This window comes from Pundamilia nyererei, unplaced genomic scaffold (genome assembly GCF_000239375.1).
Source record: "Pundamilia nyererei isolate P.nyererei 1_Seehausen unplaced genomic scaffold, PunNye1.0 scaffold00055, whole genome shotgun sequence".
Lineage (NCBI taxonomy): Eukaryota > Metazoa > Chordata > Actinopteri > Cichliformes > Cichlidae > Pundamilia > Pundamilia nyererei.
The window spans coordinates 1,501,195-1,519,650 of record NW_005187456.1 but is presented as its reverse complement, the minus strand read 5'-3'; the positions used below and the strand labels follow the sequence as shown (position 1 = coordinate 1,519,650).

At 39.8% G+C, this 18,456-nt stretch overlaps 2 protein-coding genes across 11 annotated transcripts in view; both read right to left on the bottom strand.

Moving 5' to 3' along the window:
* Positions 1-11,617, bottom strand: part of lmo7a (LIM domain 7a) — a 48,312-nt gene extending 36,695 nt beyond the window's left edge. For 5 of the 10 annotated variants that reach the window (XM_013911050.1, XM_013911049.1, XM_013911051.1 and 2 more), the window contains exons 1-4: positions 11,155-11,614; positions 10,851-11,026; positions 3,186-3,256; positions 897-966 (exon numbers count right to left, since the gene is read on the bottom strand). In XM_013911050.1, coding sequence (XP_013766504.1) covers positions 897-966; positions 3,186-3,256; positions 10,851-10,922 — 213 coding nt within the window. In that variant the 5' untranslated portion in view covers positions 10,923-11,026; positions 11,155-11,614. The other 5 variants (XM_013911056.1, XM_013911053.1, XM_013911047.1 and 2 more) reach the window with 5 other exon arrangements.
* A 1,193-nt stretch (positions 11,618-12,810) lies between these two features.
* On the bottom strand, positions 12,811-17,461 carry uchl3 (ubiquitin carboxyl-terminal esterase L3 (ubiquitin thiolesterase)). Its single transcript, XM_005733813.1, has 9 exons — positions 17,326-17,461; positions 17,135-17,146; positions 15,813-15,941; positions 15,555-15,708; positions 14,259-14,344; positions 13,930-13,977; positions 13,747-13,822; positions 13,529-13,587; positions 12,811-13,443 (listed from the first exon to the last, which is right to left on the bottom strand). Exons 1-9 carry the CDS (start codon positions 17,365-17,367, stop codon positions 13,354-13,356), a joined length of 696 nt encoding a protein of 231 aa, XP_005733870.1. The 5' UTR covers positions 17,368-17,461; the 3' UTR covers positions 12,811-13,353.
* Between the last annotated feature and the right edge of the window lie 995 nt (positions 17,462-18,456).

Genomic DNA, 18,456 nt, shown 5'->3' with positions numbered 1-18,456 from the left:
GCCAGAGTTTGACACCTATGATCTATTTTGAACCTTGAAATCACCTGGATAAGCCCAAATCCTACTTTATAGTGCAGGTATATCTGGACAAAACGCCAATACTTAATGCTAATGTCAATTTGGTTTTTAAGGGACGTCCATATTTCTCCTTAATACTAAATTTGATGCAAAGATTGAATTTACATCTTAATGCAACTGAAACAGATGAGTTTTCTAAAAATGTATCCTCTGTCGTGTCGTCACGAGGGACGAAATTAGCCATAGAGACAACAGATGTTTTTGTACCACTCTAAAGACATGTTTATTTCTGTTGCAACTTTAAACTTGAGGGTTTGTGGGGATTGACTGACTCTTGGAGCCAGCGTCACATGGCCGTTAAAGGAACTTCAGCTTCTTGAACTTCAGCGTTCAGTTTTTCTGCTCAGCAGGTTGCCGCTTGGTTTTAAACCCCAAATCTGGCCCCGCCTAACATTCTATCACTCAATCAAAACTGTAATCATCATGCCAACACAAAGACCTTTTGTCTGTAATGGTTTTGATTGAACACAGCCTTCAGCACGGCCGTCCCCGTATTTATGATGCAACCAAATGAACCGGCGGCATTTCAACCAGCTTCACGTTCATTGAACTTAATAGCGTGGAAGGATACGTGGAGCGACAAGTCACTGAGCAAAAACTCTGCTGCTGCCTGCTACACCTCACACTGCTCCACCCCATCTAAGACACCCACTACTATCTCTACAATAGAAATTATCCCCCCCCAAAAAATGCAATAACGAGAGACAAAACTATGATCAAAATAAAGATGAGCTCTTATTGTATTTAAAGGATATGTCTGAGTACAGCTTTTAAATACAATAAGATTGAGACTAAACAATAAGGGGGAAAAAACTTACCAGTCCAGCAATAGGAGTAGGCAGTCTGTTAACCCTCTTGACAACACCAGGCTTGATCTTGTTAATCAGTCTGTGAGCAAAAGAGAGGGAGAGGACGAGGGGAAGGGAGACGGTGAGTGAAAGGAGTTGGTTATTGGCTAGCCTGCTTTAACTGCGAGGGAACGAATAAAATGTGTTGCAAAGTCTTAGTGTTGTGTGTTTACGACTTTGTTTAATGGTAGCCACCTGGCTTCAGTTTAGCAAATCGCCACTGCTGCAACCGTGATGTAAACACACCAGGCACACTGCTCCTAAAATATACCCTCCAACACTGAAACAACCCCAAACAAACCTTGAATCAGCCTCAGAAAACAGTAAGTAAGATAGATGGTGGATTTCTGGTGTTAACCAAACACCCAAGGCAGAAAAAAACAAACAGCTTGACCAACTGGACTAAAGGGTTCATAAGATGACCATAGGTTATTGTGCCTCAGAGATCTGGTCGGAAAAAAAAGAAGTACCACAAAGTAAAATTATTCTGTTAGAGGTATTTACAAGTCATGCTTCCCGTTTAAAAAGTCTTCCTTTCACGGTTTAAATTATAGAATATTTTGCAATCAAATATACTCAAAGTACAAGGACTGCAGACTGCAACTAAATCCTATATTCATTACTACTTAATATAAAGATCATATGCTTTATATACCAGGGAGCTACATTAGCATGACTGACAGGTCAACTGAGGAATACTGAGCATCTAGCTTAAATTCAGTTTTCAGCTAGAAAACCTTGCGATTTATATGGATGTTACTTTGACAGGTGCACTCCTCAAAGGAAGTGGTCTCCCCCAGCTCTGTTATAACCATGCTGCACAAACTGCTGAGAACCTCTACCAAGAGCAAAGGGTGTTTACCAGATCTCCAAACTTCCAAGCTGACTGTTCATTCGAATTATTAGCAAACATCCCAGTGCCAGAGAGTAAGAGACACCCACAGATGATCCATGTGGGGGTAAGCATGAAACTATGCAATACTGTGCAGTTGGTTTTATTATTCTGCATGACTGATTAATAAAAATCCCTATAAAATGTAATCCAAAGCAATAAAAAGGTGTGACTACAACCCCCACTGCTTGATTAAAGAAAAATAACACATTAAAAGCTCAACATGAGGCAAAATAATTTGTTTACTCTGCGGGCTGGGAGCGGATGGACTGGTATAAGGCTTAGCATGGGCTCACAATAGATGTAAAGAAAGAATGCAAAGGGCCATTTGGGTTCACATTACTCATTTAGCATGAAACAATGGAACGTTACGAGATAACACACACTTTAAGTGAAGTAGGATATAAACATGTCTGCGATCCACGCAAAACATTCTTTTCCAAGCGAGAAACTCCGATAACCAAAACACAATGGGAAGGGAGGCAGCGTTGCTAGGTGAAAGCGATTTTAATCTGTCTTCCTCTTCCTTGTGTTGAGAAAACACAGACAGCCCGTGAGTGAGAGTGTCCGTGTAGTTCTCTGACATCAGGCAAACAGACGAGTCAGGATCAAATCAGCAGAATGAACGGCTTCTTCTCTGAACCAATGCCAAGAGAGTGTGGAAGATTCTGCATGGCCTGCTGGTAATTACGGCTTCCTGCTGATCCGAGCAAATCACATCAGTGATGTGCCCATTTAGCAGTGCTGCCCACAAGCAGACACATGAAGGGACATGAGGCTAGCCCTCACACACAGAGCCCTAATCTGAGAAAAAGCCACAAACCCACAACTCTAAGAAGAGCAGTTAGTGAATGAACACACAAGCCAGTCCCGGACAGATAAATTTGTTCCTCCAACTCATCAAAAATGTATGTACCCATCGATGTACCCATGCTAATGAGAAAGTGGGGTGCCCTGATTCTCCAGTGCGGTTTCAGCTGGAGCTCTTTCCATTCACTACACAGCTTCTCACACAGCTCTCATTAAAGTAACGATGGCGCTCTGCCCGATCCACAGATCTGTAACATCTGTCAAACACACAACACAGCTCCTATTGAAATAGATCACATTTCATATTCTCAAACAAGACCACAGGGGAAAGAGCTGACAAAGAAAACATCAAATAACTACATAATAGAGTCACTATTGTGCTGTCTCAAAACACAGGCTCACTTCATGTGACTAACAAACAAACAGTGACCCAGCAGGGGGTCTGCCTGGGAAACATCAGTAACACTTACGTCGGTGCGCAGACCTGAAGGAGAGCGGAGGGATTCCTTATGAATGAGTGGCTTACGAGAGGTGCCTGGGAAAAGCAGAGTACTTACTCACACAGAAGAACGCCATTCTCCAGCGCAGATCGGAAGTCCTTGCTCCCAAATTTTTTCTTCGTTACTGCCTGGGGAAAAAAAGAGAAAAAAAAGTGATACAAAAAAAACAAACAAAACAAAACATAACAGAGCAATCAGGGTTGGATGAGGAGAGGAGGCGGGAGGTGAGGGGTGGGTGGGGTGTTATATGTGTGAAATAGGGTGGAGAGCCTGGAGAAGAAAGGTAGGATGTTGAGAACAGTAGCAGAGGAAGTCAGAGGTATTTCCTCTCGAGTTCCTACGCTGTCTCTGCGGGGAGAGAGCCGTGCACAGTTCTTCAGGTATTCCTCAGGGGCTCACAAGTACCTCATGTCTTCTCACTTTAATGCCAAAAGCTGCTGGTAAACCGGAGAGCTGTGCTAAAACTGTGCTGGAGTCAGACTGCCTGAACCACAAAGCTATGGCAGCATCTGGAGTACGGGAGGAACACAGCACTTTGTTATAGCCTCATGCCTTTCCCATGATCTAAAACCACCGCTGCAGGAACACCAAGAGCCATTACGCAGACAAACACACCGCACGCATGTCGTGCAGCCTTATGCATTTAAACTCATGCACATTTGCATCCTTGATTTTAAACATAACACTAATTATATTTTGTATCTGCTTGTTGTAGCTTTTCATTAATGCATTCTGAACTTCCAATAATAGCTTTTTTATGTTACTAACCAGTCTAAGTTTGTCAGACTAACACACCAGTCAGTACCCGTGATTGTATCCGGCTCCTGTATCCAGTTATCTTTGAAAGCAGAGCAGCTCTGCACAATCCTTTACAGTCAATATGTTATAACCCCAATTCCACATGGTTTATTTGCTGTGTAAAATGTAAATAAAAACAGAATGCAATGAATGCCATTTTAATAAAATCACATTTTATTCACAACAACATGTCAAATATTTTTAACGGAGATGTACCATTTTAAGAGAAATACTAACTCATTTTAAATTGAATGGCAGCAACGTGTCTTAAAAAAAGTTGGGACAGGGCCACGTTTACCACTATGTAGCATCCGCTTTTCTTTTATCAACAGTCTGTAAACATCTGGGAACCGAGGAAACCAGATGCTGAACTTTTGGGAGAGGAATGTTGTCCCATTATTGTCTGACACAGGATTCTAGCCGTTCAAGAGCCCTGGATCTTCCTGGATCTGGTGCTCTAAATGTTTTCAGTTGGTGAAACGTCTGCACTGCAGGCAGGCCAGTGCAGCACCTGGACTCTTCTACTATGAAGCCATACTGCTGTAATAGATGTAGTATGCAGTTTACCATTGTAAGGTTTCTGTTTCTATTTACTTTTTGCACAGCATCCCAACCTTTCTGGTATCAGGATTGTGGAATTTTTTTTTTTTTAATTTGCATGTACATCAAAACACATTAGACAATTATACATGTATTCATAGAACTTTTGCAATGTGGTAAGTGCACTGCAGGACAAGTAAAAACAACTGGACAAAAATATCCTCCTCTATTTTCCAAAGCAGAAAGGACTTTTTAAATTAAGTGTTTCTTTGCCAGTGGCCTAACGTTCCAACACATTGTGCTCAGTTTTTAAGCAATCCCTGAAGAGTTGAAACAAAAAGCAGTGCTATCCTCTCTGGCAGAGGTTATGACTACAATGGCAACCTCATAGTATTTTTTTTTTTTTACTGTGGGAGCATGCACACTGTAAAACACTTTTTTTAAGAGGTCTTGAGCAATAGTTTCCAGGCTTTCTAAAATAACCTGAGAAACACATCAGACCCTTCAGATGATCCATCTACTTTTCACTGAATCCTCATCAGAACTGGTTTCAATGGAAGGCCAAAGTTCAAGAAGCCAAATTGTAAAATAGAATTAAACCAAGTCTGTTTTTGCCTTATATACGGTATTTCCATGTATGTTTGGACGTGCTTTGATAAATTGCTACAGCTATTTACATTTTTCCAGCAAAATATAAAGAAACGGAGGCTGATTCAAGACCTTTGCACATTACTGTAACTTAAATCACCAAGAGGGAGGGTGAGCTGACACATTGAACTACAAGAATAATACTGGTGGGTGCAGCTGGCATGAGCCAAAACATAAATGCACGCACTCTCACAGAAAGCAAAAACACGTTGGACGAGTCTCGCTGACTGATTGATCAGATGTTCCTTGTTCCAAGCCTTTTGTCTGACTTCCTTTGTCCCACAGAAAGGAACAAAAGCTGGGACAATTACTACTATAGTTAAGTACAGGCAAACATTTTTAGGATGACAGGAGAAACAGAAACAATTATAGAGACTGGCTGGATGCCACTATTATTCCTTGCCAACAGATTGTGCTACACCCCAAAACACACCCTAGGTAAGCTGAGATGCCCAAAGCCTCAAATACCCATCATTCCAAAAGTATTAGACCATGGTGTAATAGATGAATAAAGATTAAGGTTCTCACACTAGTAGGAGGAAGCCATTCTGCATATGTGATTGTGCTGCTGTTTGGGAAATACATGTTTTGTTTACATAATACACTGAGATCTTGGCCTGCTCCTCTTTCATTGACCAAAATACAATCAGAACCAGACACTGAGAACACGAAACCAGAACGCAGATATGCAAAGCTACAGACATGTAGACACAAACACAAAATCACACGGAGAGCAAACAACCCCTGCAGCAGACAGAGAGCAGTCAGCCAGCTGCTGCAGTTGGCATATGAAATCCTGACCCCTACTGTTCTATACACACAGCTAGGATTTGCATGCATGCAAACAAACACTACATGTGGGAACATTATCGGAAGTATGATTCCATCTAATTTGGGTCTTTCCTAAAAGTGTCCCTTTATTTATTTTTCATTAAACGTTCTTTTCAGAGTTCTATCGGCTAATCAACCAACAAAATGATTCCAATAATAACTTCAAGGCTAAAAATGGGAGCCGACCTGGAATTAACACAAAGCTGGAAGCATTGGCATAATTCTATCCTCTACAGTCATCATTAGAGGTATTAACTGCACTTAGATCCAGTCCTGCTGTGCCCTCCCTCTCCTGTTCAACCTGCCATGTGGGATAAAAACTCTAATCTGCACCAACATACTGCCGCTCTGATTTAACAGGGAGGTTTAAGCCGGAGCAGGCATTTCAAAAACAGCTTGCCTTCATGCGCACCCACCTTCACCTTCCAGCTTCCACCAAAATGTGACCAAAGTTTACTCTGGGCTGTGGAAGGGTCCTGTGAAATTCATTATTATTATTGGAGTGAACCATTATCTGTGGTAGAGGCCAAATATTCAGAGACTTTACATCCATGACCGCAGTTATTGTTTATTCATGCAGGGCACTGAGGCAACTCTGTATTCAAGGTTTGTGTGGATGCAGCCCCTCTGGCCACTAATTGTTCCTGAAATTCTTTGTTTCTTCTGCAGCACATTGAGGTATGGGTCATCAGAGGGAAACTGGGACCATATCCAAATATTTCAAGGTTTGGACTCAAGGGAAAGACACTACTGTGGAAGCACTTAGTAATAACACCATCAGCATCCTGGAATAATAGGAGTACATCAACATGTAACTGCAAGGGAATGTTGTCTTGTTTGAGGGCTGGTCTCACATGAGTACGTCTGAAAGCATGCGGCCTCGTTTCTAATTGGTTTCTGTCAAAACAGTCAAAACCCCGAGTGAGGCTACAGTGAAGTGACTAATCATCAATTGCACAACACAGCTTTTGGTATGAAAAACAACACAGCAGCATAGGTCACGGGGAGGGGGGATTCATTCAAACTTGGCAACATTGAAAAAAAAAAATTTGTAGAAAAGGTAATGACCCTACATAACACTTATATAAGGAACAGTTTGCACACAAAAAGTCAAGGAAAATCTGCCGTAGCATGTTGTGTGGATTAGCTGGCATCAGATAGCATTTCATAACCTTCTTATTTTACTTATTTTATGTGGATGGCTGCAAAATGTCTCAAACCCCACATGGAATAAAAGCATATCTAATAATATTCCTTTCTGGATTTGTTAATTGTGAAATTCTTTCCAAATCAGTCTTTGTATGAAATAATTGAGGAAAGCATTTGAATAGATACTTCTTTTCTAAAAATGTGTCCTTTTTTTTTTATCCATTGCATTTATAATTGTAACATTTTGCAATATTATATTTAGCTGGCTAACAAAACCCACACCCCAATGACCTCAACTTGGACAACTTGCTCTACTATAAGAGAGATTTTTCAAACTTTTGCTGCACTTAACTAAAACCTTTACAGAAAATAAACAGGTGATTAAAAGGTAAATAACAATCAAATCCCTCCTACACTCACCAGACGCTGCTAGGTACACCTTGCTAATTCTTGGTTGAACCTCTTTGGCTTCAGAACTGCTGCAATGTGGTTGCAGGCCACAGTTGGTACTAAAGGCCCAAGGTGTGACAAGAAAATAATAATGGATTGCCTTTATATGGAGCTTTTCGAGAGCTTCAAAGCACTTTACAATGCCACTATTCATTCACTCTCGCATTCACACACTGGTGGAGGCAAGCTACGGTTGTAGCCACAGCTGCCCTGGGGCAGACTGACAGAAGCGAGGCTGCCATATTGCGCCATCGGCCCCTCTGGCCATCACCAGTAGGCGGTAGGTGAAGTGTCTTGCCCAAGGACACAATGACCGAGACAGACAGAGCTTTGGATCGAACCGGCAACCTTCCGGTTACAAGATGAGCTTCACAGTATACTAACACCATCACCAGCTTGAACTGTTGATATGAGGCAGGGTTATGTTTTCATATTGTTTACAACAAATTCTGATCCTCCAAACTAAATGTTGCTGAGGAAGTTGAGAATCATCAGACCAGGCAACGGTTTTCCAGTCTTCACTTGTCTTCCAATTTTGGTGAGTCTGTGTAAACTGTAGCTTCAGCTTTCTGTTCTTAAATGAGAGAAGTGGCACCTGGTGTGATCTGCTGCTGTTGCAGCTCGTGTGTTTAAAGGCTCTATGTGTCGTGCACTTCTGCGTCGCCTGGTTGTAACAACTGGCTATTTGAGTTCCTGTTGGCTTCCTATCAGCTTGAAGCGGTCTTGCCATATCCTCCTGCCTCTTCCTGGATCCTTTCTTTCTTTTGGACCATTCTCTGTAACCCTAGAGATGGTTGTGCAGGAAGATCCCAGTTTATTATCATTTTCTAAAATATTCCAGCCCTTCTGGCACCAGCAACCATGCCACACTCAAAGTCACTTAAATCACCTTCCTCCCCCATTCTGATGCTTATCATATCTGCAAGAAAAACAATGCACTAAGTTGCTGCCATGTGGCTGATTAGAGGTTTGAACTAACAAGCAGTTGAACAGGTGTACCTAACAAAGTGGCCAGTGAGTGCATGTGGAAAATCTCCAGAAAAGTAGAATTAAGTTACATTGCTTACACAAGTTACTATGGTAGATGGGACAAGAAACTATAAAGGGCTTAGTTTTGGTTCAGTATTACACAACTGTAACCAGATAAGTAACAAAACTTCACAATATCTGCAGTATTATGTTACCTTTGACCTTTTGCTTTGTTCCACTTTGTTTTTTTGAGAAACACAATGCAGCATTTTTTATACTAACCACACACACACACACAAACACACAGCATTGAGAGTTGAAATGTTATACAGAATAAAGAGTGGGATGTTAACATGAGCTTCACATGGACCAATAGCTACTGGGAAACCCTACCTAGAACTGTTCTGAGAGCAGGCTCTTTGAAAAATTCAGTCTTATTAATGACAACGTAAACAAAAGAGGTGGCGGAAAAGATGCTGCCATGTGTCTGACATCTTTGCTTGCTTCGGCACTGTTAGTGAAACACAGATCTAAGACTTAATGATTTTATTATATTACTAATTGCCAAGTTATTATTCATAGTGGATTGTTTATTGTCGGACCAGCCATATACATGATCTTCTGACCTGTAAATATAAACACAGCCACTTCTTCTCAATTGTCCCACCAATCACACTTGAAGCCTTTCTATTTAATTAAAGAGGACCTCCATTATTCCACTGGGCCCTGTGGTTGTAGGACGCATCGCCCTGCGCTGACAGCCTGCCAGCTTCGAGGGGGCTATGTTCACAGCCATGGAAGCTAATGCAGGAATGTGTCCATGTGACAGGCTTCAGACCATTTAGTCTAGTTTTTAACAACACCACCAACCTCGCCACGCACACATGCCTCTGTTTAAAGTGCTGTGAAGCCAAGCAGCTTGTTAATCATTCAGTGGCTGAATCCAAGAAGTGAGGGGGGGGATCTCTTTGAAGAGAAACCTTTCCTCTCTGATGGTACTAAGTAGCTGATTGTTCTTGTATTGCAGAATAGTTCTTAGTCTTATTCTTTCAAAAATATTACCCCCATTGCCTTCACCCATTTGTTCAGCTTTCTGCTCACCCTCCCTAAAGTCCCTCCCTGCAGACCATCATGCCCCCACCTCACTCCATGAGCAAAGCCACTACAATGGGCCAGTGTGCAAGTGTGAGAGACACTGATGTCACATTGAAAGCATTCAGATTCACCCTCATGAAATAAGAACAATATTTGTTTAGTTAGGGCCATGCAGCAGTTTCATGCAGCCCTGCTGGGAAGAGAATTTGCAAGATGAGGACACATAATTTCACCCGCTTGTTATGAGAATAGGGGAAAAAAGCGCCAGTCTGGCGCGAGTTGGAGTGGAAACTTTAGAGAATATGACATTTTAGGAATGAAATGGAACAGCTGGAGTTTTTTTTCTGTTGGCAGCTATTTTAAAATTTGAAGGCTACCACAAGAGAGGGAGAAATTACTGTAAAACACTTTTTCAGCTTCAGAAAAGAACCCTCTTGTCAAAACCTCTATTGTATATTGCTCACTTTCAGAATTGGTCATAATCATAATATGCAGCACAAAATACGAATGCTTGGATTCATTGCTAACATGTAATTTTGTATAAGCACCATAAACCCAAAATCTCAGTCATTTGTTATGAATCGGAGTTAATCCACAGTTACATAATAGCTTGGATCAGTCATAGAAGATTTTCCTAATTGCTCTTTTGGGTTTTCCTCTCTACCTGCAGCAACTGAAGCCTCGAAGGCAAAGGTAAATGAAGAAAAAAAAAAAAACAGGTCTAGGCAAGATCTGACATCAGAAGTATCAGCCAGCAACAGTGATGACTGGGGTCAGACCCACCTACCTGTTCTGTGAAGAGAAAAGAGATAAGTGCTAAGAATTGTGTGATTCATCTTTCAAAAGAGAAGATTGATGGCTGGGTAACTTGAGACGTGAGGTCAAAAGGTGACACATGCCTGTATGGATCTTTGAGTCAGGGCTATTATCATTTGGAACTTGGGTGCTGGCGGTTAAAGCAGTTCACAGTCATAAAGAATTTCTCAAGCATGTATGTATTGGAAGGTCAAACTCCGCCAAAAACATAACTATAAAATTAAAAAGATATACAAATAACAGATCTTTTTCACTAGCAACTGACAGTCCTTAACTTTTACTTATAGACTGCCTTACCTGAGGACAGCAAAGAAAAGAAGTAAAGAAAGTTCTGAAATATATATATATATATATATATATATGTATATATATGTGTGTGTGTGTGTGTGTGTGTGTGTGTGTGTGTGTGTGTGTGTTTTTACTCACCTCAATCCATCTCTGCGCCTCCGAGTAGGCTTCCTCGCAGCTGACTGAAGACTGCTCACGCCACTCCATCATAAGAACTTATTATCCGAGCTTCACCGGCGGGTAAAGTCCTAGCAGCCCGCATATAAAAGGTCCACATAAATGTGAGCCAGCTGAAGCAAGCAAACTCGATCAACCTACATAAAAGTGCACACAGGTGAACTCTCAGTCATTCATCAAATATGCCTCCTATTGTTCTTTCCCACCTGCTCATTCGTAAATGAATGCAAGGTGTAACAGTGTGCATCATCTTGCGACTGCTTACCTTTTCTTTCATCCGACACACCTGTGCTTTGTGTCCTTTTGGCAGCGGGTTTACACACTCCACCTTTTTTACGCAGCGATTGAGTGTTTGAAGACGCGCTGAGCTCACCTCTTGCAGCACTCACACGAAAGACAGTTTTTCACCTCAAGTTTTAGAGCTGCATGAGTTAGAGTCTGCAGCGGGAGTGTCTCCAAACCCGAGTCCGGGGACCACCCACAGGTCCTTGAGCGGATTCCAGTTGAAACACACGGTTGAATTCGCTGTTAGCCCCCCCCCAAGAAAGGTATTTGGACTCCTGGTTTGGTCCAGATGCACGTTAGTGTAAGTGTATACTGAGGTAAGCCACTAAATTCTGTCGGACTACAAATATCCTGAAAGAAAATGTGAGGTCGGTTGACGTCTGGTCTCCAAACACAAAAATGTTGCGGGAAAAAAAACCTTTGAGTCTATGGATAAAACTTATGTAATTGCAGGAGTTCGGCGCTACCTTTAAAATAACGTTCTTTTCCTGCACCACCGCCAAGCGGTGATTAAGGGGTATTCCAAGACCTGAGCACATGCTTTACTCGAGGGTTTCAAACTTCATTGCGAAACAACAGCATGCCGATCCATTAAAATGAGTGGGATTTGGTTTGCAACTTTTAGAACAACTTACTGATTACATTTCAATCAACTGGGTTTTTTTGTTTTTGGAACTTGTAGGGAGGAGGCTATGTGCTACAACATTATCTGCAGTTCTGTGAAAAATGAAGCACGAGTCAGTAGCTTGTAGCAATAATTTGATGTGATCAGTTTCTGTATAATTCATTGGAGTTTTCCCCACTCTCCTTTACAACCATGTAGAATATTTGGTATAAAAGAAATTTCATGGTCAATTCAATGACTTGGAAAATACCAGGTCCTATAGCAAAACAAGTCCTCCATCACCGTGCTGACAGTTTGTATGAGGCATCTGCTGATGTGCTGTTTGGTTTTCAAGAAATATCGGGTTATTTTGGTCTCATATGTCCAAAAAACACTGTTCCAAGTCTTGTGTTTTGTTCAGGTGTAAATCATTCTGCCATGCTCATTTTAGAGATATGAGACATCCTTATCTCCTGGAAACCCTTTCAAGCAACCAATATTTGTTCAGTCTTTTTTTTTTAATCATACTGTCACAGTTAAACATATAGGTAGTGGGTTTAGTGCATTTTCTCTAAGCATTGCACAGCCTAACCTTGAGGTGAATTTGCTGGGATGTCCACTTCTGGGAAGATTGTGGTATTGTGTTAACACATACCTAAATTCTCCAGACCAGCAAACTGCCAAAACTTCTGCATTTATAAAGACACTCACTCTTTCTAATAATAAATGAATAAGTGCATTTGATTAGCAGCACCTGGCTGCTACGTACCCTTTTGACCCCTATGGAAGTTTTAAGTGGTTACTTTGCTTTTCAATGGACTTTATGGAGTCCTGTAAAAACTCCTTTTTTCAGGATGAAGGTAAAAAGCTAATGGTTTTGCAACAGGAAAAAGTATCCACAAAAGAAGAGCTTAATAAATTTTTCATTTATTTGACATATTTCTTATTACAAAAATCTAGGCATCTTCCACACAGATTTCCAGCTGTATAGTCTGCGTGTTTAGTGAGCCTCACTTCAACATCATTACTGCATCCAACAACATTAGGCCTATTTTCCCCCCTCAAAGCTATGAATGAAATAGCTTGCAAATGTGTTTCTTCAGCTTGTGTTGAGCATGTGATTAGACATCTCATTTAAAACAAATCACTACATACAGTATGTGTCATTGAAGTCTGAGTAAAAAACTTTCCTCAGTGATGTAGAAATTTTTAACATTTCCTTCTTCACTAAAAGGCCAAAAATTAAGTAAACAAACCGTAGTGCAATGTCGAGACCATACAGCTAATACCTGTATGACATTTAGAGATGTCAGCAGAGGCGAGCTGGAAAATTCAGATCTCAGTGAGAAATACCTTTATTGACAAGCAGCACTCTGTTTGCTTTAGAATTAATTTAACAACTATGTAGAACACAAGGGGAAATTACTTTACAAGGATATCCCTGACATTTTATTTTCTTCACACATCGACTTTCTATAGCATTTTGAAAGAAAAATTAAATAAAGTCAGCACTTCAGAATGTTTGGCAGTAATGTTGTCTTTGTTTTCTAGGGTCAGAGAAAAACAGTAGTTTCCTCAGTATGAATCTTTGGAGAGGGCAATGATGGTGAAACGAACCTCCTGAGGGTCGCGAGCCATAAAGACTTTGCAAACCTCTATAGCATCCTAGAAAAAGGAAGACAATGATTTAATGTAGGCAAGCTTATGGCAGTATTATTAAGACCATCTCAGTTTTATTTGGTTGTCTCACCTCAAGGAAAGTATCCTCTGAGGTTTTTCCATGGGCAATAGGGAAAGGCTTACGGCCATCTAGGTATTGGAAGAAAAAGTTAATCATGTAGGTTTAACAAAAATGTGCTTCCAGTCTTCTAGTACTAAATGTTGTAATGATTGTAATGACCATCAACAATGTGACAAATTCTACCAAATATTTTCTATAAGCACATTTTTGCTTTGCGGCTAACTCACCCAGTTCATATAAGTGCCCTCCAACATTCACAAAAGCTATAAAATGCAGATTCACTTTCTCGTCTAAACTTGGGGCCTACAACAGACAAGAAGCAAATGTTAAAGTGCATTAAGTTCAACACAAAGCATGCAAAAAAAAAAAAACTTGAGACAACACAGAGTTAAAAAAAATCAAAAAGACACCTCAGTCTGTCCTTCCTGCGCACTGGATTCATGTGTAACACGTATACTCTGGAAGAGAAAACAGGAAAACAGGCTGAATGTTTCCTCTGTTGTATATTTCAGGGTCATTTGAATGATGCACATTTTTGCATTGATCTTGTTACGGTTTCCTTTTTCCTGGTTTGTGAAATAATTTTTTATGACTTTGTACTATTACATTGCAAAAGCGGTAGCAAGCACAAGTATGACAATGCCCTCTTGTGACAAGTTGGTTACACAATTCTTAGTACTGTCCTTCACATGTGATGAAAACTTTGTCACCCTGTTCTTAATAAAGATACTTTTCCAACCTCGTCTTTTTCCAGGAAGGTTGCCCTTTCCTCCGGGGTCATTTTAGATGTTTGTTCAAGAAATTTCTTAAGAGGAGAATCAGGTTCTGAAAGAAAGAAAAACACTTAATAGAACCTAAAAAAACTGACTTAAAGCAAACACATTATTATTTTTATACTCAGTGACGTCTTTATTAGGTACACCTGTATAATGGAGTGAAATGAGATAATGAGAGAAGTCAACTTCAACATGCCCATAAACTCAACAACCACTCTGATACGCACGGCTGTTCAATTGCTCATTAACACAAATATTTAAGCAGCAACTCAGTGCATTTAACCATGCAGACATGGTCAGGACAACCTGCTGAAGTTCAAACAACGCATCAGAACAAATGTGACATGGCTGCTGTTGAGGTTTTCACAGACTGCTGATCTATTAGGATTTTCAAAGAAAACCATCTCTAGGGTTTACAGAGATTACATGGTAAGGTCAGAATTTGTTGTAAACAACATAAGAGAATGGATCCATCCAAGCTGGTGATGTAATGGTGTGGGTGATATAACCTTGGCACTCTTTGGGCCCCTTTGTACCAACTATGTATCATTTAAACACCACAGCTACCTGAGTATTGTTGCTAACCATGCCCATCCCTTAATGACTACAATGTGCCCATCTTCTGATTGCTGCTTTCAGCAGGATAACAGACCGTGTCACGAGGCTCAAATCATCAAACATGTCAATGAATTAACTGTACTCAAATGACATCAATGACAGTGACATCACAGTCACCAGGTCTCAATCCGATAGTGAACATTTAGAACAGGAGACTGGTTTAATGGACATACCATTGACAAATGTGCAGCAACTGTTTGATGCCATCACGTCAACGTGGATCAAAATAGCTGAGGAATGTTTCCAGCAACTTTTTGAATCTGTGCTATAAAGAATTAAGTCATTTCCAAAGGCAAAATGGATCCAATCTGGCACTAGCAAGATACCTAATAAAGTAGCTGCTGAATGGATTTTGACACTGACATACAGGTGTATAAGTTGTTATAGGTTTTGTACCAAGGTCATTTGGTTTATTATTTGGGCACGCTGCATAGTGTTGATGACGTTTCTAATATTCTGCCGCTCTTATGCATGTAACAGGCACCTAGCAACACCAACTTCACTGATATACACGCATAGGGTCTTGCACATTAGTTCATCAAAAACCAAACAAGATAGATGGCTATAGAAAAAAAAAACTGTCTAAATAAAGCTAAATGATCATTAAAGTAACCTCAATAAAAAATATAATGAAAACTCACCAAATTCCAGATGTGCCTGGTTGTTTGCCACAGCGTGAATTAATCCTATTGTTCCACAAGCGTTTCCAATAGTTTGCTTAATGAAGTAGATGTCTGGAGAGACCTGAGGCTGATCTTTGAGCTTCTCCTCCTCTTCTTGTTTAAATGCCTCATACTAGACAGACATGACAGATGAGAGAAAATCAGTTTAACAGTGTTTCCTAACCAGATGTAAAGTTGACATATGGATAATGAAAATACGTGACTTATAACAGGTACCTTCTCTGTCACTGGAAAGAGGAGTAGCACCGCACACACTGGTCTTGGTACCATGCTGAGAAGCTCCGGATCCAATCCATACACATCCCCAAACTGCCAGGTTGGCTTCATACCCAGACAGCTAACAAACTACACACAAGCGGAGTGCAAATTCATGCAGATCAAAATAAACTTAGACATTTTAAATCTAAAATAAATACAATAGCTGGCTCCTAATTACCATCTGAAAATTAGATTTCTACCTAAAAGGATATGTTTCTGTAACATTCGACTTTTGACAATTCAATGTAATTTAACTGGTATAGAATTAAACATTATGCCACTGTATGTCAGGAATTTAAACTTGAAAACTAAAACTGTTAATAGAATAGCAACATAATAAGAAGCACTTTTTACAGTAACACCGTTTTCAGGAAATTATTTTTGACACTTTGTGGAGAAAATACAAAATTTCCTTCATTATTTATTTCAACCAAACACTCAATTGCTAAATGACACCTTCTGCAGCTAAAACAGTCAATCAGTCTATCAGCAAAAAACTAAAAAAGTGATAAATTAAAAAAGAGTTGCCTTCATGAAGTGTATAATGTTTAATATTTGGTGAAAAATTATTTAGAAGGATGATGATTCGTGCTTGGAGGATGCAGTTGCGATTCTGTTTGATGTTTGTATTAAACAAGTGTTAAGAACAATTTAAAAATAGTTTTTTGGTTACCCCCCCAAACAAACAAACAAACAAACTACAGTATCCTACAATATCAGAGTTCACTCAAAATCTCGACTACAAACCGGTAATCCATTACTATATCATCTGCGTCTATGCGCCCAAAATTTGATTTATTTTCATATTCACGCCCACTTTTGAGTAGTTACACACTTGAACGACATTAATTAATCTGTATCAATAAAACACCATTTAATTTATGCTACATAATACTCTTAGCTGTAGGAACCTGTGCAATAAAGTGTAACGTAATCATCTAGTGTGCGTCCTGCGAATGACATCAAACACACCGCACTATCTGCAGACTGAAACAGCTGGAAAGTTGGATGAAAAGTATGAGGAAAATGACTGAACGTCTTAAAATTAGAAGCAGGGCAAGTTGACAAAACTTTAAATTTATCAGATTTCTTCACTCTTGTTTCCTGTCAGTCTGTTTACATGACATTATTACATCATATTATGTAATATGAACCTTTTAACAATAACATTAGGTGCAACACCGCTGCTGAGTAGGCCTTGCATCTCTCCGAACCGGTTTGGTTATTTGCTTTGACTACTCTATCGTGTTTTACGGAAAATATAAAAAGAAAACACTTACTTTAGTCATGACCTGAAATGAGAAGACACAAATGGAAAACGTTAATGAAAATGTTGTTGGGTTAGCAAAGCGGCGACAACGGCTTTAGCTTTTGTTCTCTCTGATAGCTTCAAGTTAGCTGCCTCTCACATGTTTGAGAATGAATAACTTCGATAAAACAACATGTTCTGAAGGAAACCAGGAAAACATACTTCTGGGTTTGACTCAAGAGGCAGCCAACGTGGGGAATCCATTGTGAAGCACAGCTAAGTGATGTTTTCCCGTTAGAGTAGTGCTGAGTCCGATTTACAATCAAATCTGTTTGACAGCTGCGATTCGCTTCCGCGTCTGGAGGGCGCACGTTGTGTGATCCGCGGGGGTGACTTGACTTTATCAATAAACCATAACTACCCAAAGAAAATGCCCAAAAGACTCGATAAGGCATGCGACATATATGGATTCATTAACATGTTTATTATAAATCGTTTAAATATGATTCTGTATACACAAAATGAACATTAAAGTATGGTAATCCCACCATCTTCAGCCTCGGTGGGCTATTCCAGGGCTATGGGCGGAGCTTAGATAAAGGCATTTTTGCGCTCAGGGATGGACGATGTTTAAGTATATTCCCCGATATACCATCTAACTGACATAATATGACACTGGTCATTGTTTTTCTTAATGATCTAACCACCATAATAATATTAATAAAAATAATGAACAACAAGAACCACACTCAATTAAATTATTTCATTTTTAAATTATTAATCTAAGTGTTATTTTTACCAGTAGGGGGCGTTGTTGGCCATAAATTCAATCGCTAAAGAAAACGACAACAAAACAGAAAGAACAAAAATATTTTTCTTTATGTGGTTATAGTTAGTCAACAAGGTTTCATAACATACCTTTCAATATTGATTCATAACACTTTGGTGGTATACCTTCATCGTCTTATTTTTTGTGAATTATGCCAAAACTGAAACCATCATGTGAGGAAAACAATTGTTTGTTGGATGTATTTCTAGATTTTTTTTAAGTAGGTAGTAAGTTTTTATTAATGTATATTATTGTTGTATTATTGTTTTTATTAGTAGTATTTTATTCAGTAATCTTTTGCTAAAGTGTTTAACTGACTGTAATTACATGGTAATGACTGTGTGTTATAAGCTTAGTGGTCTGATGATGTATTTTTGTTTTTCTCTGACCCTATACTTTCTCCTAGTCCCCCATCTGAACTATTTGGCAGGGATTCAAAACAGCTGTTCATCGACCTCGAGAGTGCTGAAGAGGCTTATTGAACTTAAGGGGATCAATAAATCAGAGACCTAGGCAGCAAATCA